Below are 23,419 nucleotides of genomic sequence, written 5' to 3'. Positions count from 1 at the left end.
ACACAAAATCAGTGGATATAACCAATGCCTCACACACTGCTCTCAAGTCCTATAGTACCTAATATACAACTGCCTTATATTGCTACTTATTCTAGACTTCAATTTTCTTGAAGGCAGAAAGAATATGTCATTCATCCGTATATTCTCCCCTGAATCCAATCCCAACACCTTGCAAATAACAGGCACTGGGAAAGTATATGACACAAAAACAAGTAAATAAGTTACTAGCATTTAGGAAAACATTGGACTACATCTCAAAATTTCATTTCAACAATTTAAAAAACATATTACTCTTAGCCTGAAAATATGAGCCTAGTTCAATGCAGGGTAGATCCTGGAAGAGGTGAAATGAAGAATTATACTTTCATTTGAAACTCTTCAGAATTTTCCTGTAGAAGACTTCAATACCTCATTATAATTAAATAAGTAATCTAAAAATCATTTGAATACTTCCTGCTTCACAAGTATTTATATATATATATATATATATATGTAGTCTTACTTGACCCATGCAATTATCAAATAATAAAAATAATATGATTCCTAATTTATAGTTTTGGTGAGGAAACAAGACCTAGCATGGCTAAAAAGTGAGGAAAAGGTCACGTAGGTAGTGAATGACACTCAGAATTTGATCTCTTTGACTCCAAAAACAATATTCTTTCCATTAACCCTCCCTGTTACCATTTCACAAATAATGACCCAGACACTTGCGGATATAATTATCAGTTTCATTTACCACTGTGGTGAGTGAAATGACACCTAATACAAATTTGATTTAAATTCCATATATTTAGAATGAAATCCATCCAAAGTAACAAATGAATAAAAGAAGAATCAAACTCAACAAAAAAAAAAAAAAAAAAGATAAGAAAAACAGAACAGCAAAAAATACAGCAAAGAAAGCTATTTAAAAAGAAGAGTAACTTACAAACTTGCTGTGGATTTTCACTGGAATTTTAATATTTATTTATTTATTTTTTGACAGGCAGAGTGGACAGTGAGAGAGACAGAGAGAAAGGTCTTCCTTTTTCCGTTGGTTCACCCCCCAATGGCCACTGCGGCCAGCACACCGCACTGATCCGAAGCCAGGAGCCAGGTACTTCTGGTCTCCCATGCAGGTGCAGGGGTCCAAGCACTTGGGCCATCCTCCACTGCCCTCCCAGGCCACAGCAGAGAGCTGGACTGGAAGAGGAGCAACTGGGACAGAATCCAGCGCCCCAACCGGGACTAGAACCCGGTGTGCCAGTGCAGTAGGAGGAGGATTAGCCTATCCTATATTGAGCCACGGCGCTGGCTGGAATTTTAATATTTAAAGAATAAGAAAGCTTATGCTTTGTAGTTGAAGCTGATATGGTAGGGCCTACAAATAATTCTTCTGCAATGATAAAGTTGCCTAGCAATATCTATATAGTATTGGTTAACATTTTAAAATTAGATTACTGGATTCTAATTTTCCTTGCACATTTTTCAAGGCTGTATATAAAATCAAAATGAACTTAGTAAAGAAAAATATCTGAGATGTAAAACACTCTGGAATTATTTATCCAAGGGATAATAAAAATAAGAAAATTATTATCTTTTGAAAGATGTCTGTATGTATTATCTTTTAAAAGATGTTTATATGAATCCATATAAACGTGTCTAAATGCCACAAGTGATGGTAAATCACCAAGGAATGCCATCAATTACAATGCTAGATATCATTAAAAAAACTTATTCCCAAATCACACTGACACTTTTTTCATAAGCAATCAAAAGTGTCAGTCTAATGATAAACAGTCAAAATATAAGACAATCCATTCTCTACTCCATAAGGTCCCATTCTCTCAACAGCTTCAATTTTGCCTCTCTGAATTCCACTACTGGGGTAATATCAAACAAGATTATTTTATTTTTATTGAAGAAATTCAGATTTCTTGCTCCAAATCTGAATTAAAGTATAATTATCCATTAGAAGTGAATATTAGCAGAATTTGTCCTCTGTGAAACAAATTATTAGTTAGATGAGAAAGAGAATTACCTCCAAGAGTGTCTATCAGATCAATATAGAGGAGAACACAGCTATAAATGTAGTTTCTCTTATGTTTTAGAAGTGTTTTAATTTTTCTAAATTGTATCACATAGGATTGTAAGGAAATCATGCACAGCTGTAAGTGAATATTTCAAAATCCTAAAACAAAGTATGAGTTCTTAGACATATTACATACAAAAAGTTTTCAAGCATTTTATTAATGCCTTTCTGGTTTTTTACATTATTATGTGGTAATATGAAGGTATCGCATTAGCAAAAAATAAAAATACCTACTTTTGATTTAAACCAAATCACTAAAGGTTACACAACTCTATTTTTCCTACATTTTAGATGAGTATTCTTACAGTTATGGAAAATGGCTGAACTAAAGATTTTTAAATATACTTAAGGAGGTTTGAGGAAAATAAAATTCATATATACATATATGTTCTAAGTGAAAATTAAGATCTACATTTCTCTTTGTAGTTATAATAAGCATAATTTAATTAGAATTTATTATTTGAATGCAATGAGTTGAAATAAGTCCCTAACTTTATATTTCCAACTGTATATGTATTCTCCTCAACCTCATTTATTAAATAATTTTTCTCCTCCCTCTTGGTCTATTGTGCTTTCTATGTTTTTATCATTAATTTTAATATACTAATTTAAAATTCCACCGATATATGCCAAATTTTCTATCAGTATTACACTTTGATTAATATCTGTTCAGCTCTCCCTTACTACTCTTAGCTATTCTTAGTAGTGTTTCTCTTTCCAGGTTAACTTTAGAAATAAGATACTCCAAAGGTTCAGCTTGAATTATAACTAGAACATTATTAACCCCAAGAAATTATCTCTAAAGAGCATGTATCTTTATAATGTTCTCAACTGAAACATGAAATTTCTACTCAATTTTCTTTTAAGTTAATTGGTAAAATTTTGTACTTTTCACGTAGGGCCTCTCATTTCCCGTTTGCTATTTGTAAATAACATTTTCTAGTTTTAGCTCAGAACAGGAATTGCTTATTTATGCATGTATGTATATACATGTGAATTTGAGAGCCAGAGAGACATAGAGAGACAGACAAGAGACTGAGAGCGATCTTCCATTGGTTCACTTCCAAAATGTCCACAACATCTGGGGTTGGACCAGTGAAAATCAGGAGCCCAGATCTCAATCTGAGTCTTCCACATAGGTAGCAGGAACCTAAGTATTTAAATTATCACTTATGTCCTGGTGGGGTGCACATTACTTGCAAGTTGCAAAGAGAAGCAGAGTCAGAACTCTAATCTAACCACGCCAATATGGGATACAGAAGTCCCAGGTAGCATCTTAACCACTGCATCCAATACCTACCTGTGTTAATTTATAATTCTGAATCATTTTGGTATAGTATAAAATTTTCTATATTCATTTCCTATTTAGTTACCTTCCTGAATTCCCTTACTGATTCCTATTGGTTTTTACAAACAAGAAATGAATGACTGATAAAAAAAAATTGGAGTGTGGGTGACAGTACAATGTTAGCACAAGGGATCCATTTTAGAGAATCACCAATCTAGTGAATTTTGTTACACAACAAAATACATTCCAAAAAAGATTAAATATTATTGGTTAAAAACAATAAAAATGAGAAAATATACAGAAACATTTTTAAATAATTTGGAGATGCAAGAGTTTTGAAGGATGAAATTAGAAAAAAAAATCACCAAAGATACAAAGTCTAGCTATACTCAATACACTATTTTCAAATAATAAAAGGAAAATAATAGGTAAACATCAAAATGGGAAATATATTTGGAACAAGTAACAGTTAAACATAGTAAAACCCTAACTATATGAAAAGCTCTTACATATCAATGAGAGTAACTTTAATAGCCAATAGAAATAAAGGCAGAAGGAATAAAAGGAATGAACCAGTAGTTCTTAGGAATCAAACAGCATCAAACATAAATCATTTAGTGCACAATAAAATTAAAATTAAAATGATGAAAAGCCAGCTCTTTTTGTATCCTATTAAATAAACAAACATTTAGTACATTGAGACTGATGGGTCAAATATACCTGACAGGAGTAGAAAACATTACAACCTTTCTGGAAAACAATTTAATAATCTGAAGTAGAGCTTAAAAGAATTCAAAGTATAAATAAATATATATATATATATAGGAAATGTAGGCAAAGTTATTTATAATCATTATAAATTTATATTAACAATTGAAAGCAACTGCAATGTCTATAATAAAGAAATAGCACATTCTTATGATAGAATATTAGTGCAGACATTTAAAACACATTTTTAAAAAATTTTCAAAATGCTTATGAAATGCTATCAAAAAAAATGAGGATACATAAATTGCAAAAAGTATTCTACCAATTTTATAAATCTGTAAACCATACCTATATATACAGGGTATAATGAAGAAAATACAATAAAAGGTTAACAATGGTTATATCTGGGGGAAAGGAACATGGAAACTTATATTTCATTTTTTACACTTTTAGGAATTTTTTAGATGGTCTTTAGTAAACATATTGCTACTTTTATTAAAATTTACAAAAAGTAAATGTTATTTTTAAAACTACAGCTAATAGATTTCTTTAAAAGCTCACCATCAAGTGATGCAAGAAATTTTCAGAAACAAAGTAAGAAAAAAAATTTAATTAATATATTTTGTTATATATGGACAACATAACTGTTCATAACCTAAAATTTTGTTCACATAATCATTGCTATTAAAGGGCTTTTAAAAAGAAAGTTAGTAATATCTATTACAGACTTGCTCAGAAACAAACCTCACAAAAATCTCCTCTAAATATAGTAAAATCTATAATCAGAGAGCTTACCTTTTTCACTTACACTCTCACTTTCAATCTCAACATCATCACAACTTGTATATTCAGGTGTGGAAGCCAATTCCTCCTCTGAACTGCTTAAGGAAACCTGCCGCATTTTACCTCCTTTCTTTGATTTATGAGGCTTTGGTGGTGGAGGTCTCACTGACTCTGACTGGTCAGAACTGAGAGAATCATTCCTTAACATGGTTTCCATTTTTTCCCGTTTTGTTTTCCTGACAGCAGAGCTGGGATCTAAGTGGTGCTGCTTCCTTAGTGAGTCAGTACGCCTCATGTCTGACCTATCCATGGGTATTGGACTCCTCCGGGGGGTGGGTGGACTGTGGTTTGTGGTCCTTTGTGGATATGAACTTGGTCCCTGAGCCTCTCGAGTTCTTTCCGTTGAATAAGATCTCTGACTTTCCATAGCAGCTCTACGTTCAGATATAGATCTTTGCCTTGATGGTCGATCCATCCTTAGCATAGAAATCCTGGAATCTTCCAGTTCAGCATTTGCCAGAGAAACATCACTATGCCTTCTCTCATGCCGTGCTCGGGACACTTCAGCATGAATACGCATTTGCTCTTCATAGGGTTGTGGCTTAACTGGATAACGAGCCAAATTTGGATCACTTCGGTAGCGTGCCTGATACTCCTCCTCTCTCCTTTGTCGTTCATATTCATCTCTACTCTCCACATCTTCATCATCTACAATATATTCTTTGGAATGCCTGTGACTTCTCCTGTTGGGGTCCCTATAATTTATATGGTCAGCTTCTTCATAAAACTGAGGCTCACGTTGAGATCGCCTATCAGCATAATCTGATGGAGACCTAGGCATTGCGCTATCCTCAGTAGCATACTGTGAATATTCCTCTCTTTCTTCCCTTTGGTCGTATCTTCTATTCTGATCTCTGGACACTGATGGACTTCTTTTCCTAAGTAACCAAAGGGAAATAATGATGAGAAAAGCAATATTTAAATAATTTTGCATTTTGTTGATTTGTTGACATTTTTGAGAGACATGACAAAAGTTTTAGTAGTATTCATTTTATTCAGTTCAAATAGGTAATTTTTTCAAGTTTGTTTACGTTCATTTACTTGGAAGGTAGAGAGAGAGAGAAGGGGAGACAGAGAGATCTTCCATCAGCTGGTTTACTCCCAAAGGTCCACAACAGCCAGGGTTGAGCCAGGCCAAAGTCAGGAACCCAGAATTCCACCCAGGTCACTTCCACAGGTGACAGGAACCCAAGAGACATCATGTGTTGCCCCAGGACACACATTAGCAGGAAGTTGGATCAGAACAGGAATGCCAGGACTCCAACCAGAAAGCATATATGGGATGTGGGTGTTCCAAGCAGTTGGCTTAACTTGCGGTACCACTATGACAGCCTATCAAATAGGTAATTTAAAAGATACTCCAGTTGTGCTTATTAAAAGCTTAAAATACTATCAGTGGGATATAATTATGATCCAAATTTAGATAAAATCAGCAACATGTTCTGCTTCTGTAAAAATAGCCTTTGTTCCACTTCCCTTGCTTTGCTTAGCCACACTTAAGCTATCCTTCAACTGTTATTCAGTAACTTTAAAAAACACCTCCTTCCATTCTTTCTATTCCTGACATCTCAATATGAAACTTTCTTAAAAATGTAATGAAACTAAACTAGACTTGACTCTAGAGATAAATACTTTCTAAGTGCCAGCTCCTAAAAATAATGTTGTCTTCATCATCTATCTAGATCACTCTTGGTATTCATTCATCAAATATTTATCTTATCATTATGCCTACAATTCTTTTTCATTGGTCTAATTTTATCAGCAATTTAAATAATTAGTAAAAATAATTATTTATTTAATTATCTATCACAAAAACCCTAGAGATCAGAAAGGCCTGCTATTTTTATTGCATGAAACATACATAAACTTGGTCAACAAAACATTTATATTGCTTTTTTCTCTGGCAGGAACTCAGATAATGTCAACTACTAGCCATGGGAAGCAATAGGATTAGAATCCTGAGGAGAAAAAAATCTAGAATAACTGTTATGGGGTTTTGCCAGAACATAAATAGGAAATAATGAAAAGAGTGGAGCCAGTTGAAGTTAAAGATGACCAATATTTGCCAGTGCAATAGTAAATTTTTTGGACAGCATCTTTTTGGCCCAAAAGCAAGAGCACAGAAATGACAGAGTGGAATAGCACAATCCAGCCAAATCGTCACTCTTCTCTAACGTTTCCCCCAAGTTGATACAGGCCTTTTCCCTCAGATCCAGAATACAATCTGGCAATATATCCACTAGGATTCACTAATAAAAACATCTCACTGTAAGTTTTCCAGGTAAGAACGGTTTTAATACACAACTCTGAAGCTACATGACTGCAGAATGTACCAGAAGAATGAAGGCCAGGGAAGTTAATGCTGCTAGTCTTAGTCTGGAGAACTAAAGACAAGAGTTCTCACAACAGATGTCAGGAAACTGCTATGAATCTCAGGAGCTTGCCCAAGACTTTCATGTCTGCCCATATACCTGCCAACAACAAATGCATAATAATAACTTCCATATCTCTTCTACGTTTCAAATTTCTCAGAAGTGCAAAGCTAGGTAAACTGTAACCTGAAGTTTCATAGTAAATGTTTTATTATTAACCAAGTGGATTTGATTTTTTTAGTATTTACATTTATATATAATGCATTTATAACTTCATTACAAATATTTTGGGTGAAAATTGTCACATAGAACCACAGACTCTTACAATTCAAATTTACAGTCAAAATGGGGAACTAAAATATGGTAACAACCTATACAATATCATGTGTGTGTGAGATGCATCCTTTATTTTACTTTTGTCATTATTTGTATACATATGACTAAAGGGGAGAAATACTTCTCATGTAGTGGTAATATATTATGAAAAGAACACTAGAAGTAAGACATTTGAATTTCTTAATACTAGTTTTGCTGTTAATCAGGTATTTGTATATAGTCATTTAATCTTTGAAGTCCACTTTTCTAAAACAAAAGGTAGGTAATATACATTAACACATATATTATTTTGACAAACAAACTGGATTAGAACAATCTATAACACAGAATAGAAACCTAGAAATAAGAAGCTAGATGAGCGGCCGGAGCTGTGTTGTAGGGGGCTAAGCCTCTACCTGCAGCACCGGCATCCCATATGGGCGCCGGTTTGTGTTCTGCCTGCTCCTCTTCTGATCCAGCTCTCTGCTATGGCTGGGGAAAGCAGTGGAAGATGGCCTAAGTGCTTGTGCTCCTGCACCCACGTGGGAGACCTGTAAGAAGCTCATGGCTTTGGGCTTCAAATCGGCTCAGCTCCAGCCATCGTGTACATTTGGGAAGTGAACCAATGGACAGAAGACTTCTCTGTCTCTCCCTCTCTCTGTAACTCTACCTCTCAAATAAATAAAATCTTTAAAGAAAAAAAGCTAGATGATTATAAAGCCTTTTTTTCATTTCTTAAGGACTGGCACCACATATTTTTACATCAATTTCATCAAGTTAATATGACTAAATGAAAGCTGAAAGTAATAAGAACTTTCAATAACACTTAACATCACATAAGGTATTACAGTATAGAAGTATGAGAACAAAAGCACTTTATTCCAACCCTGAGGAATTAGTATGAACCTTTTAAAGTGAACAGAATAAATATAAAGTGAACACAGTGAGTCTTACATATATATTATTAATAAATAAGAATATTTATGTCCTATTAAAAATTAAAGGATATTAATAATTAGTCCCTAGCAAGCCATCTAAGTGCTTTTTTTAAAATAATACCCTAGGAAAATTGAATTCATCATTAAATCCAGTAATCACTTTGTTCTAGAGATTATGAAATTTGCCTGAAGCCTGTGAATCATACAGTAGATGCTGATTCGTACTGGATTTAAGTAAAAATAGAACAGTGGTTATATGCTGAAATTGGGATGACTATTATCACAGTTACTTAAAATGGATGTAGGTTTTTAAAAATACATTTCAAAGTACAGGACATTTTGGTATATTACAGCTATGCTGGAAGTAAGTCAAGATTTCATTCTGAGAATATTCTTGCCAAACAGTGAAGAATCTGTCAGTAATTCCAAAGTATTAAAATATTCTATCAAATCAATTTTTTTAAAGATTTATTTATTTATAAGTCAGAGTCACACAGAGAGAGGAGAAAGAGAGAGAGAGAAAGTCTTCCATACTCTGGTTCACTCCCCAGTTGGCTGCAACAGCAGGAGCTGTGCTGATCTGAAGCAGAAGCCAGGAGGTTCTTCCGGGTCTCCCACGCAGGTGCAGGGACCCAAGGACTTGGGCCATCTTCCACTGCTTTCCCAGGCCATAGCAGAAAGTTGGATTGAAAGTAGAGCAGCTGGGACTCAACCGGCACCCACATGGGATGCCAGCACTGCAGACGGTAGCTTTACCCACTAACCCACAGCCCGGCCCTTCAAATCAATTTTTTTAAAGATTTTATTTATTTATTTGAAATATAGAGTTACAGAGAGGCAGAGGCAGAGAGAGAGAAGAGAGAGAGAGAGAGAAAGATAGGGAGGGAAGCAGGGAGAGAGAGAGGGGTCTTTCATCCATTGGTTCACTCCCCAAATGGCCTCAACAGCTTGGAGCTATGCCGATCTGGAGCCAGGAGCCAGGAGCCAGGAGCTTCCTCCAGGTTTCCTATATGGCTGCAGGGATCCAAGGACTTGGGCCAACTTCTACTGATTTTCCAGACCACAGCATAGAGCTGGATTGGAAGTGAGGCAGCCAGGACTTGAAGTGATGTTCATATGGGATGTCAGCCCTGCAGGCAGCAGCTTTACCAATATGTCACAGAGCCAGTACCTCAAATCAATTTTTATAAACTATATCATTAGTTATTTCAAACCTGCTCTCCTTTAAATTTTAAAACTTCTACATTGCTTAGATTATGTGTTCTTTTCAGAAATTTAAGAAAATCCATAAAAATTTAAGTATATATCTCTAATCTGTATCATTGCTACTGGTCTTTATATGCAAATCTTAGCATTTTATTTATTATCAGGCAAAGAACACTTAGTTATAGAAGATAATAATAATTTGTATACTTCTCTAAAAATCACAATGCATTTAATCCATAAATTATAATTCAAAGGAATTAACTCAACTAAACATCTAGGCAGGTTTAAAAATTATGCCCTTCCTTAGAATAAAATGTATTTGTGACATTATGTAACACATTTTCACTCCTATGCATCCTATTAATCACTATTTCTGTTAAAACATTAATATATTTTATGTTCATTTTTTATTTATCTAATCTCTGCTCATCTTACTTTTTATTGAAACCTAGTTTGCTATAATAATATTTATAGATATTTGTAGTGCTCTTAGCTATAACTATTTAAATTCATATTTTAAACATTCTGAACCTACCTTAATAAGTAGCATTTCTATCTACTATTCATGTATTTTGTCATTTAACTAGCTATTCAATGTATTTCAAAATATTCTAGCCAAGTAACACACTGGATGCTTGATTGTAAATGTTATTCAACCAGGCATCATAGTGTAAGCAAGAAACACTACCAGTTAGAGTATTTAAAAATCTAATAGTCATATTGACTGATGGAAAATTTATAATATTAACTTTCTTTCCTAATTAAAGTACTTTCCTAATTTCCCAAAGTCAGTTTTGTAATATACATATGTATATATATGTATATATGTGCATAGATGTATAAATGTATATTATACATACTGTATATTAAGTCATTATGCTTTTATGATAATTTCCATTTTAATATTTACAACCTTTAGCATGTTAGGTGGCTTGTTTCTACATAACCCATAACACTGACATTATATAATGTGAAACAATCATCCATCTTCTGAAAACACAATACAGTTAACATTTGAAAATATTTATAATGACAGTGAAATAGTACATGGAAAGCTTAGATTTACTGTTCACATATTTTTAACTCTTAAGACAAATGCAGTTTTAAAGAATCATATGATACAGAGTATGAAAAACAGACTGTAAACCTCTGTAAATTCAAATTATATATCATTACAATTAAGCATGACCTATATGAAAATCTCCTACTCACAATATTTATTAGTAGAGATCATTAAAAATCAGCATTTTACAAACCAAGGAATAAAAATGAAAATTGAATAATCAATAATCTGAAAAAGTACCCCCACATGTTTAAAAGCTTTGTAAGGCACTGATATTGCTAAATAAAATAATACTTCATTAATACAGTTATATAATTCTAACTATATAGCATCACATTATAATAAAATTCCAAAACTCAAAGCTGTTAAAACACATTACAAAAAAGACATAACAGACATATTCAATCCTAAAAATATTTTATAGGCTCCACTCTCCATTCTCCATTCCTACAAAAAGCTTTTAACAAATCAATTTACATTTATCAAAAGCCAACACTTTCACTTATAACAATAAATATTTAACATATTTTTGTTTTACCTTTTGTTCAACCATGCACATCTGTCGAGCAGGAAGCATCATGTTGACGAAAATGCATCAACATTGTGCCAGGCAGTGCTTTCGTTTAATCCTTCTAACCCTAGCAAAATCATAGGAGCCATCCGTAATCAGATGATTTGAAAGTCTCTACTTGGCTTATAATCATTTTACTCCAAAACTAACTGCTAAAAAGTTACATATACACAGCACCCATTCCAGGATGCATTCATAAACTCTAGTGGTGATGGGCCAGTTAACGGAAAGGTTACTGTTTAATGCTGTTACTATGTGGCTGTATATAGCCTCAGGTCAAGCAAGAATGTACCCTTGCAAGGAGGATTATGGTACTTAGCTGATTAGTGCCTCACAATACTGAACACCAAATGCAACCTACATCCAGGCATTTCTGGGCACTATACTTAAAACTGCAGAGTTACAAACTTATAAACTACATTCCTCAATATGAATTCTGGTATTTCTAAATAACAGCTCAGCTTTTACTATAAAATGTACAGTGAAAATACAAGATAGTGATAGTTTAACAAGCCTGTAACTTTATTTCAATTACTCAATAACAAGTTTCTTAATCTTTACTGAAATGATAATGTTTCCCCAAAGGTGCAAGAAATAGAAGTTTCTGTAGATATTAAATTAAAAATAATATGGTCCATAATTCATGATCACAGTAATATTAACCAATAATAAAATTAAACCACTTAGACCCATAGTTCCTATCAAAATGAAAAAAATCTATTTTTCTCATGGTATATTTTCAGTCTTCCAAGCTGGTAAGTTCAAAAAACTTCAGAAACCTAACAGTTGATGCTATAGTAGCAAATGCTATTCTTCTCTACTTTTCTTTCATTCTCTTTTGCCATAGTGAGTTTTCTTGGAGGTGTCCTAATGCACACTCTGCTGACAACACACTCCTCTACCATTCATTTCATTTCATCCACCCAGACTTTGATTTGTGTCTTCTCTAACAGCACTATTGTTTCCCTTCACTCTCTCCTGATCTTTCTAGTTTCTAGGTCTCCAATTCCCTTCACTCTACTCCTCCAGAGTTTGAATTCTCCCTTAAAGACTATTTTTTCCATCTTAACTTTCATATATTTTGTTTTGTTTATTTCCTTTGTATGCACTTTGTATGCATTCGAATTTAGGAAGGCCCAATTCAGAGCTAAAAAAGTTTTCATGAGAATAAATGTAATTTTAGTACACTGACTCAGAAAGCGTAAAATAAAAGATTCCATGAATCAGATGCCATTAAAATTACTTTTTCTTTTATTCATGATAACATCTTCAACTTATATTTGTGAGGATAAGACCTCAAATAATTATGTCTCAAGAAAACTGTGTGTAACTGATGCTTCCCTACAGTAACCTATGGTTCCTCCCACCTTCCAACGTCCTTCCTAAAATTGCCATACCAAACATAGACACAAAGACTGGAAGCCATTCTGTAATAGAAGATAACCTAAACCTGCAGTGATTTTGTTTCCCTGCTTTAAGGAGCTCCACCTGAATCTGTGGCAGCCATAGAAACAATCCGCAATAAAGAAAGATTCACTTGAGAATAATTTCAAGAAGTACAATGAACAAGGCAGAAAAATCATTAGAAGGAAAAATATATGTAATTTTAACCAACAGGTACCTTCCATATCATCAGTGAAAACCTCTGTCACCTTTATATTCTTTTAGAATGGAAGTTTTTTTTTAATTGAATGCCAATAGCTGGCTTAATATTTTTCTACTTGCTCCAAGGAGACAACTTAACAGGTTTTTGGTTATGACTTAAAGCCAAGGTTTCAGAGCAGGAATATTTTATAGGCATCACTTCCAATAAAAGGAAACAAACACATTTAAAAGTGTATGTGTGTATAAATATATAGAGATGGGCAGATAGATAGATGCTGCATATCTGTAAGCCAAATATGTATAATTAGGTTTCTTCTTGAATATGTATGGACACTGAAAAAGAATCATACAGTGTTTTAAAATGTGAGAAATATAAATAAGTGAATTTAAGTAGAAGCAGCAATCTATCTCAGTGAATGGCTATTCTTTCCTTCCAGTAGCTCATCCCATATTGAGGAAGTCATGTTGTATCTACCATCAGATAGTCATGACATTTGTCATCACCTCCATTGGTACAAACCTGGTAGTCAGCATCATTTTTCATGTGAATTACTTCAAAAGCTTCCTAACCTGTCTGCCTATTTCTACCCTATACCTTCACGACCTGGTCTCAACAGATGCAAGAATGAAAAGTCAGTAATGCCCCACTTTGCTTAGGCTGAACAAGAAATTCCTTACAAGGTCTATAGGATCTGGCACCCCCACCCCTATTCACTCAGATCCAGCCATACTGGATTCCCTGCATGCTCTCAACTTAGGACCATTACTAGCTCTGCCAGGAATACCATTCCTCCAAACTGCAGTAGAGACATGGTCAAGTGTGCTAGTTAGTAGAGACCTTCTTCAAGTCTTCCCTAAAATCTCATTTTCTCCAAGAGGCCAATCCTGAACGCTCTCTTCCATGCATGAAGTTCCTCTTTCACTCAACTGTACTCTCAATCCCAACTCCTTTTTAATATGCTTTATGTTTGTATCTTTCATAACACATGCCACTTTTTAATATTTTTTATTTGACCACATTCACTGCCTGTTTCCACATGCTAAAATATAAATTCTACAGGCAGAGATTATCATTTTGGTCACTTTACTCAGTGTCCGGTACATGGCAGTTACTCAAGTAACTAAAGATACACAAAACATTGAGGCCATGCTACAGGGTAGTAGCCTAAACCTCCACCTGCAGTGCCAGCATCCTATATGGATACCAGTTTGAGTCCTGGCTGCTCCTCTTCCGATCCAGCTCTCTGTTTATGGCCTGGAAAAGCAGCAGAAGATGGCCGAAGTGCTTGGGCCCTTGCACCCAAAAGGGAGACACAGAAAAAGCGCCAGCCTCTCCCTCTCCCTCTCCCTCCCCTTCCCCCTCTCCCTCCCCCTAACTATCACCCTAACCCTCCCCCTCCCCCTAACACTCCCCCTCTCCCTCCCCCTCTAACTGTCTCTCTCTCTCTTTCTCTCTTTCTCTCTTTCTAACTCTGTCTCTCAAATAAATGAAATCTTTTTTTTAAAAAAGTAACCTCATGGCATAGCTCATCTACAATATAAACTTAGTAGTAGTATAGCATTAGCCAAACCTCATACTACTTGTTTCTACTATTTGTATTTTTTATTTTCATTTAGTAAATATAAATTTCTAAAGTACAGTTTATGGATTACAGTGGCTTTCCCCCCCATAACTTCCCTCCCACCCGCAACCCTCCCATCTCCCGCTCCCTCTCCCATTCAAGATTCATTTTCAATTATCTTTATATACAGAGATCAATTTAGTATATATTAAGTAAAGATTTCATCAGTTTGCACACACACAGAACATAAAGTGTAAAATACTGTTTGAGTACTAGTTATAGCATTAATTCACACTGAACATCACATTAAGGACTGAGATCCTACATGAGGAGTAAGTACACAGTGACTCCTGTTGTTAACTTAACAATCTGACACTCTTGTTTATGGTGTCAGTAATCTCCCTAGGCTCTTGTCATGAGTTGCTAAGGCTATGGAAGCCTTTTGAGTTCGCCGACTTCGATCTTATTTCGACAAGGTCATAGTCAAAATGGAAGTTCTCTCCTCCCTTCAGAGAAAGGTACCTCCTTCTTGATGGCCCCGTTCTTTCCACTGGGATCTCACTCACAGAGATATTTCATTTAGGTTTTTTTTGTTTGTTTGTTTGTTTGTTTGTTTTGCCAGAGTGTCTTGGCTTTCCATGCCTAAAATACTCTCATGGGCTTTTTAGCCAGATCCAAATGCCTTAAAGGCTGATTCTGAGGCCAGAGTGCTGTTTAGGACATCTGCCATTCTATGAGTCTGCTGTGCATCCAACTTCCCATGTTGGATTGTTCTCTCCCTTTTTTATTCTATCAGTTAGTAAATAAATAAACTAGTTATACATATTTGGCTTACAGATATGCAGCATCTATCTATCTGCCCATCTCTATATATTTATACACACATACACTTTTAAATGTGTTTGTTTCCTTTTATTGGAAGTGACGCCTATAAAATATTCCTGCTCTGAAACCTTGGCTTTAAGTCATAACCAAAAACCTGTTAAGTTGTCTCCTTGGAGCAAGTAGAAAAATATTAACACTAGTCTTATTTATGTGATCCCTTTGACTCTTAGACCTATCATTATGATCTACTGTGACCTGAAATTGATCACTTGGACTAGTGAGATGGCATTGGTACATGCAGTCTTGATGGGATTGTATTGGAATCCCCTGGCACATTTCTAACTCCATCATTTGGGGTAAGTCCGACTGAGCATGTCCCAAATTGTACATCTCCTCCCTTCTTATTCCCACTCTTATATTTAACAGAGATCACTTTTCAGTTAAATTTAAACACCTAAGAATAATTGTGTGTTAATTACAGAGTTCAACCAATAGTATTAACTAGAACAAAAAAAAATCCTAAAAGGGATAAAGTATTAAATTGTACATCAACAGTCAGGACAAGGGCTGATCAAGTCACTGTTTCTCATAGTGTACCTTTCACTTCAACAGGTTTCCTTTTTTGTGGTTGGTTAGTTGTCACTGATCAGGGAGAACATATGATATTTGTCCCTTTGGGACTGGCTTAATTCAGTCAGCATGATGTGTTCCAGATTCCTCCATTTTGTGGCAAATGACCGATTTCACTGTTTTTGACTGCTGGATAGTATTCTATAGAGTACATGTCCCATAATTTCTTTATCCAGTCTACTGTTGATGGGCATTTGGGTTGATTCCAGGTCTTAGCTATTGTGAATTGAGCTGCAATAAACATTAAGGTGCAGACAGCTTTTTTGTTTGCCAATTTAATTTCCTTTGGGTAAATTCCAAGGAGTGGGATGGCTGGGTTGTATGGTGGGTTATATTCAGGTTTCTGAGGAATCTCCAGACTGACTTCCATAGTGGCTTTACCAGTTTGCATTCTCACCCTATTTGTATTTTACCTTCAAAAATACTCATTACTACTCTCAAGTGAAGCAGCAAAAGATGTACTTTCAATGTAAAGTCTCAGTAATAACAACCCCTTCATTCTCCCAACTATCTTCCTTGTTTTATAAGCGTAATTTCAGAATTCAAGTGAATTTTTCAGAGGTAGAGAAACGGCATTGCTTGAGATAGGGAAAGGTGAGGAATTAAAGGAAAGTTGGTTTCTAGATAACACAACAGGATCTTTAAAAAATTGATTTTCAGGCCCAGTGTTGTGGCATAGCTGGTAATGCTGCTGTGTGCAATGCCAGCATCCAATTTTGGCACTGGTTGTGTCCCAGCTGCCCCACTTTCAATTCAGTTCCCTGCTAATGGTCTGGGGAAAGTAGCAAAAAATAGCCCAAGCACTTGGGCCACTGCCACCATGTGGGAGACTGGGAGGAGACTCCTGTCTCCTGGCTTCAGCCTGGCTCAGCCCTGGCCATTGCAGCCACTTTGGGAATAAACCAGAGGATGGAATATCTCTATTCTCCCTCTCTCTCTCTGTAACTGTGACTTTCAAATAAATAAATAAAATGAAACCTGATTTTTAGCCAACCACTAATCTCCATGAAAGCACAATTAAGTCAAATTCTTTTAGAATAAAAAACAAGCTTGCTAAACAAGATTTTTCTTGGAAAAAAATTTATAATAACCAAATCATACAGAACTATTTGGAACAACTACCCAGATAAAAGCAAAACTAAAATAAATAAAATATTTAAGTGTGGAGACTTTCATAATAACAGTATTTGTGGTAACTATATTTCTTACATAACTCCTGTATTTTTATGTTCCAATAAATATGCACATAATATGTTATGACAAACCTGAAAGAATGAACACAAATTACTTCTACACGATCTGGTTATTCAGGTCTGACTCAATTAAATCAGTTAGAGAAACATGCTTTTATCTTTCGTCAACAAAATGTTCTGACACAGAGAAAACAGCATCTAACATCTGCATGTCAGTATGTATGTGAGTTGCTCCTTAGCTACCTATAACAATATTATATTGCTTCAAATTTTGCAAATCAACCCCACTGTTTGTATATCCAGTGCATTCTCTGGAAGATAGATATTCCGTGGTTCTTGAAGACCAGTAAGATACTATAAGGTTGACTCCATGAGATAATCTGCAAACATGGCTGACCATAATTATATTTGAGATGTCACTGTTTTTATTCCATTCACAGTCTCAGAAAGTTGGCCCATTATCCACATAGCCGCACTACAGAAGCAATAAAACATGGAAATTTTAAAGAAAGTTTTTTGAGGAGGTGAAGAAGTTCTGCACCCCATGGAATAAAATTATAAAATATCTCTTTAACATTCTCTTTCCTTGAAGTAAATCTCTCTTCAGTAAAGCTCTTTTAGCCTTTAATGAGCTTCTTCCCCCACACTTCTTCACAAACCTCCTCTTCTAGTGACATATGGGAGCCAGCAAAAACAAACAAACAAAGTATAATGCTTGCTGGATACATGCCCTGAATAAGAATGAGGGACAATGTGATCAAATATGCTGGGAAGCTGGGCTTTGTGAAAGAAGGCTGTTAAGTTTCAACAGGCATTAGGTATGATTTGGTAATATTTAAGACATGGTATTCTTTATAAAAGAGTAAGGATAGCTAAGATCCTGTCTTAAGATCCCATAAAGATAGTTGAATCCCCAGAATGAACAATGGAGTTAGGGTTTTCTTTTTGATATGAATATGTTTTAACATAAATTACTCCAGATAAATTATGTTTTTATACTAAATTTTATTTAACAATTTAAATAAATAACTGATAGATAATATAACATTGTGAAATTATTTGCTTGAGCTTTCATTTGTGTTTATTCCCTAATATTGTGTTAAGTGATAAGCTAAAAACAGAATTTGGGGTTTAAAGTATTCTGAATGAAGACAATAGGAAATGCATTATGGAAACAATGGTAATGATTATCAGCTATTGGCTCTCTGGCATCTATTTAACTTCCTTCTTGGAAGGAAAGGAAGGTATTCTCCAAAGGAAGGAATTGTATTGGCCTCACCTACTGCAGGGGCATGCCATGATTATTAGCAGAACTACCGTGCATGTTACCTTATCTCTTCAGAACTACTAACACAACGACTTTAACTGTCCAATCTGATTCTTAAGGATAACTGCCTAATGCTACTGATAAACAGATTTCCCATTTCATGATTGAGGATTCATGTAACTCTCGGAGATTCTACAAGTCAATTTAGAGGCTTGAGTTGGGGATCCTTCCCCAGATAAAGCCAAATGTACTCAGCTTCAATTGAAATTGGGTCTCTGAATTGAAATAGATCAATCCTTGCCTGAATCAGCTTTATACCTTTGGAGTTTCCAATTAGGTGAATAAATTCTCTATGTTTTAGGCTGATTTCAGAAGGTTTTCTCTTACTTTCAATTAAATCTTCCTTGATACAGACCCTGAAGTCTGTGTTACTTTCTCACCAGCTGTCATGACAGTTATGAACTCTGGGTTTTATGGAAATTTCTTTTCCCTTTGTGAGCAGTAAGCAGTCCGGGACCTTATATGAGATGCCATAGTCACGTTTCTTGAAAGTCTTTTCAATTTTACGGTTTAAAAAAAATAACTGTCATTTAATAAATCAAAATATTTTGAGATTAAATATCACAAGATCAGATGCTTAATATTAAATTTCATGATAATTATGACAGCCTTGTTCTAATTAAAGCTAGAAAAATATACAATAAATCAGTCAATGTGTCTCAAGCAACAGCAACAAGTTGCTTTTTTATCCAAGTAATTCACATCAAACTACCCTTTATCGAACTACTAACCTAATTCAGAAACAGAAATAATAGGCAGATGGTACATGAAATATTATCTCTATTACTGGCAAAACTGAAATTGAAGAACTGAGGTACACCTACATAAAAGTGAGCTTCTTGTTAGCAAGTTCATAATAATGCAGACACATCAGAGACAACACTGGCCTGAGACTATTTATTTTACAATCTTTTCCTGTAAAACTTGCAGCAGAAACAAGAAAATGTACTCTCTCTATGACCTGCTTGTTCCCAGGAGAAGGAAGAAAGAAAAAGAAAATTGCTTCTTGTGTTCATTTCTTTATAGAATGAAACTAGAGCAAAGAAGGAGAATATTCTACCTACCCAAATCCTAGAATACTTAAGTGAGAATTGTATTAAATTGTAGCACCTCTAGTGCTCCCAGAATTCTAGTGCTCACAGAATGTTACCAAAATAACACTTTGCTTAAACTGAGAGCTAATGACAATCAAGAGCTTTAAAGAGTTTATGGGGACCAAAAAGTAAGAAAATGTGGCAAACCCAGTTGGCTGCCTGCTGAAAATCTAATCTCTCTACGTTTTAAAAATAGAACCTAATTTTCTTCCCGGCAACAACCTAGACATCTGTCATCTGATGACTAGACAAAGAAAATGTGGCATATATACACTATGGAATACTACTCAGCTGTAAAAAAAGGAATGAAATCATGTCTTTAGCCACAAAATGGATGCAACTGGAAACCATCAGGCTTAGTGACATAAACCAGTCCCCCGCCAAAAAATTTCTGTTTTCCTTGAATTGCGGCAATTAATAAAGAGCACACAAAAATGTAATGTACATGAGAGAAATTGACATTTGAGATTTGATTATTGTTTACAGCCTTTGTACTCTTGAAGAATAGTGGTTTTTGCTACTTACTGCTTGTTGAATTCTTTATTTGGTGGAGGGCTAAACTTGTGATTATAAAATAAACTGATGTTATTGTAAAAATTAAAATAAAGGAACTAGGAGAGATGGTGGGAGCAAGGATGGGAGCACGGATGGGAGGAAGGATAGAGTGGGAAGTATCATTCCGCTCTTAAATCTGAGTTTATGAAATACATAAAATTTGCTCATCTTATAAATAAAAAAAATTAAAAAAATAATTTACCAGGCCCTCTTTATGATTAGAAGTAGTCATGTGACACACTTGAGACCAATTAGATTTAGAAAGAAGTTTACTAGGTACAGCTTCTACAAATGCTATTTTTTTCTAAAAAAAAAAAAAAAAGAGCCCCAGCTGACATGCTCCTTCTATATGCTATCCTCCCACTTTCTTGACAGCATTGTGGCCTGCTATCTAGAACTCAACAGTCGTCTTTTCCCGGTGAATTTAGGGCCACACACTGTGGGTAGCAGGGCACTAAACAAATTAGGTCTCTGTTGACTTTGCTGAGCATTAGTATCATTTTCCAGCAGTCTACTTCCAGACTTCTTTTTACATTAGAAAAGCATAAACATCTTTATTGAAACACTGTGGTTATGAGTTTTATGTTACATACAGCTAAACACAATGCAATCTAGGGCCTGAGAGATACTTTTCTTAAATAGAGAATTCTAAAGTGTAGAACCCTGGCTTCTGTTTCAGTAAAAGATAAACAACAAGTAAATAAAAAACTACCATTTGTGACAGACAGGGATGTGGGAACAGAAAATATGAGCTGATTGTCGAATGAAGCATAAGTCAAGGAGAGAGTAATTTCTAATGAAAGAGGCAAAATTTTGCAGCACAATTCATAATTTTCTCTTTAATCAAGAATCTATTGTGAGCATCTCCTCCCAACTCTGTGTCCAATAAGTAGCTTACAATCAAGAATCTGGATACCACAACAATAGGCAAATGCTGCAAATCAGGACTTTTTTTTTGTGAGGTGGGGAAGCAGAGAAAGCTCGCTGTTAAATACTTAGCATAACCCACTGCTCAGTTAAATAAGAGCTAAGTTAAAAAAAAAAAAAAGCACAGGAGCTAGCCAGATAGCCAGATAATTATCAGTATGAGTCTGGACACTTCAATTCACTAATAAAAGAATGCTTCCTAGAGCCTGACATTTAGTAGAAGCAAAGTCACAGGAAAAAAAAAATGAGAGTAAAATAGGAAGGAAGAATTCCGAGTCACTGATAACTGCAGAGTTTACTTGTCGCCCGACATCTGAAAAACTCTGCAATTCTTTAAATATACAATTGCATCCCAGTCTTGCACAAGCTTCTGTGAGTTGCATGTCCTGAAAGAGTTTAAGTTTACTTATGAAATCAGAATTGATTTAAAGTGTCCTAGTGGGTCATATAAAGAAAAGAAAAAACAGAAAACAATAACAGTTAGATAGCACTACATTAACTGAATCTACATCTTCAGGTATTCATTCAACGATCCACAACAAAAACCTATTATTGTAGGTATTTATAAAACACCTAAGATATCATTTTACTTAATTATTTATGGCACACATCCATGAATAATTTAAAATGGTACAAAAAATTAAATTTATCAACAGTTAAATACAGTAGAAACAGATAATCAGGATCAAACTTAGAAGTGGATAAATAGGCCAGAAATGAAAGATAAAAATTAAAAAATTGTAAAGCATGCTAAGCATTTTGAACTTTCATCTTGTAAACAAAGTAGATATCCTCAGCCGTCTGGTACTACTAGTTACTGTGTTAGCTATAATGTAGTTAAACCAAGGGACAAGAACTGAAAGTTCAGTAGTGGGAAGATCAATTGGATTATTCTAATAATCCCTAATTCTAATTCTAATAATCCCTAATTCTAATTCTAATAATCCCTAATCTAATAATATGAAATCATGAATGAAGGCACTAGAAAGGAATGAAGCAAAACATATTAAGAAGGTTAAGTCTGTGAAATTTTTTATTTAGGAACTTAGGAAAAACAAACAAATCTGACCTTTTTTTTTTCTTGAGTAACTATATGAATATGATTTAAAAACAGAAGTTTCTAGGGAAATACATGTTCATACACGTTCTACTGCCCAGTTAATAAATATATCTCATAAACAACATCAAAAAGGAAAAATCTGACAGTTTTTCTGCAACTAACAAAAGAGAAGATGTCCTATCTAGTCCACATGAGCATTTCTGTCTAGTTGGTAGGTGTGGGGAGCAACTTGGACTAAGCTAAATTACTGGAATTAAGACTTACTCTATGCATCTGCTCTCCCACAATATGGCGCTGGGAGAGGAGTAAAAACAGCTTCTATACAGCTGCCTCCAGTTCAACCAATAAACTGTAGGACCTGCTCCTGATTGGAGGAGAGCAGCGTACTCGGCGTGTGGGTAGCAGAGTTGGGATTGGTGGAAGAGGACTATAAAGGAGGAGAGAGACAACATGCACCAGGAACATCTATCTGAAGGAACACCTGAGGAACACCTGAGCAGCCCCCGAGAGAGCCGGCCGGCGGTGTGCCGCTCCCCCGCGGAAGTGGGGAAAGTGGCAGGGGGAACCGCCCTTCCACGGAGGTGGAAGGGACGGTAGCCAACCCGGGAAGAACCAGCAGCAAACCCGGGGAGGGCCGAGCAGACAAAAGAACAGCACAGGGTCCTGTGTCGTTCCTCCGCGAAGAGGGGGAGCGACAGGTAGGTTATATATCTATAGTGGGAATGAATGAAATGTAATGTCACGTTAATGCGTGAGATGGACTGCATTATGAATTCTATTTACTATTATCGTGGTAATGTGGTGGTCATAGTGTGGTTTAGCTGAAGTGGGTACAGATCATGTAACAGGTAGTATTAAGGGCATTTCACATGTGCCCCACCAATTCATTTTGCAAAATAATCCTTAGGAAGAAGGTACTATTATCCTAATTCTCATGTTTTAAATGTGTAAACTGAGCACAAAGTTATTACCTTCCATAAAATCACACAGTCAGTAAATAGCAGAAGAGGAATTTAAAACTACAGTTTAAACTACTAGTTGGATTCTGATACCTCCAGTGAACGGAAACTATTTCACAAAAAATAAACAGCAGTCAAAGGTTCAGTGTAACTATTATTGAAAAAGAAGAAAACAATATCACTCTATAAGCAGGTCTGAACAAGTCTGTGCAACCAAAATGATCAAGCATTCCTCTCCCCTGCGTGCCACAAGTGACTTTTACTTCTTGAGTAACAGCTCTATCATTGTTCTGTTCCTCCAACC

At 35.2% G+C, this 23,419-nt stretch overlaps 1 protein-coding gene across 47 annotated transcripts in view; it reads right to left on the bottom strand.

The window, feature by feature from the left end:
- Positions 1-23,419, bottom strand: part of RIMS2 (regulating synaptic membrane exocytosis 2) — a 718,020-nt gene that overhangs the window by 373,643 nt on the left and 320,958 nt on the right. For all 47 annotated transcript variants that reach the window (XM_089336449.1, XM_089336431.1, XM_089336432.1 and 44 more), the window contains one exon: positions 4,866-5,791. In XM_089336449.1, the coding sequence (XP_089192575.1) occupies positions 4,866-5,791 (926 nt within the window). The remainder of the gene's footprint in view (positions 1-4,865; positions 5,792-23,419) is intronic.

This window comes from Oryctolagus cuniculus, chromosome 6, assembly GCF_051225735.1.
Source record: "Oryctolagus cuniculus isolate XC-2025 breed Fujian yellow rabbit chromosome 6, ASM5122573v1, whole genome shotgun sequence".
NCBI lineage: Eukaryota > Metazoa > Chordata > Mammalia > Lagomorpha > Leporidae > Oryctolagus > Oryctolagus cuniculus.
This window is presented reverse-complemented; position numbering and strand designations above follow the sequence as displayed.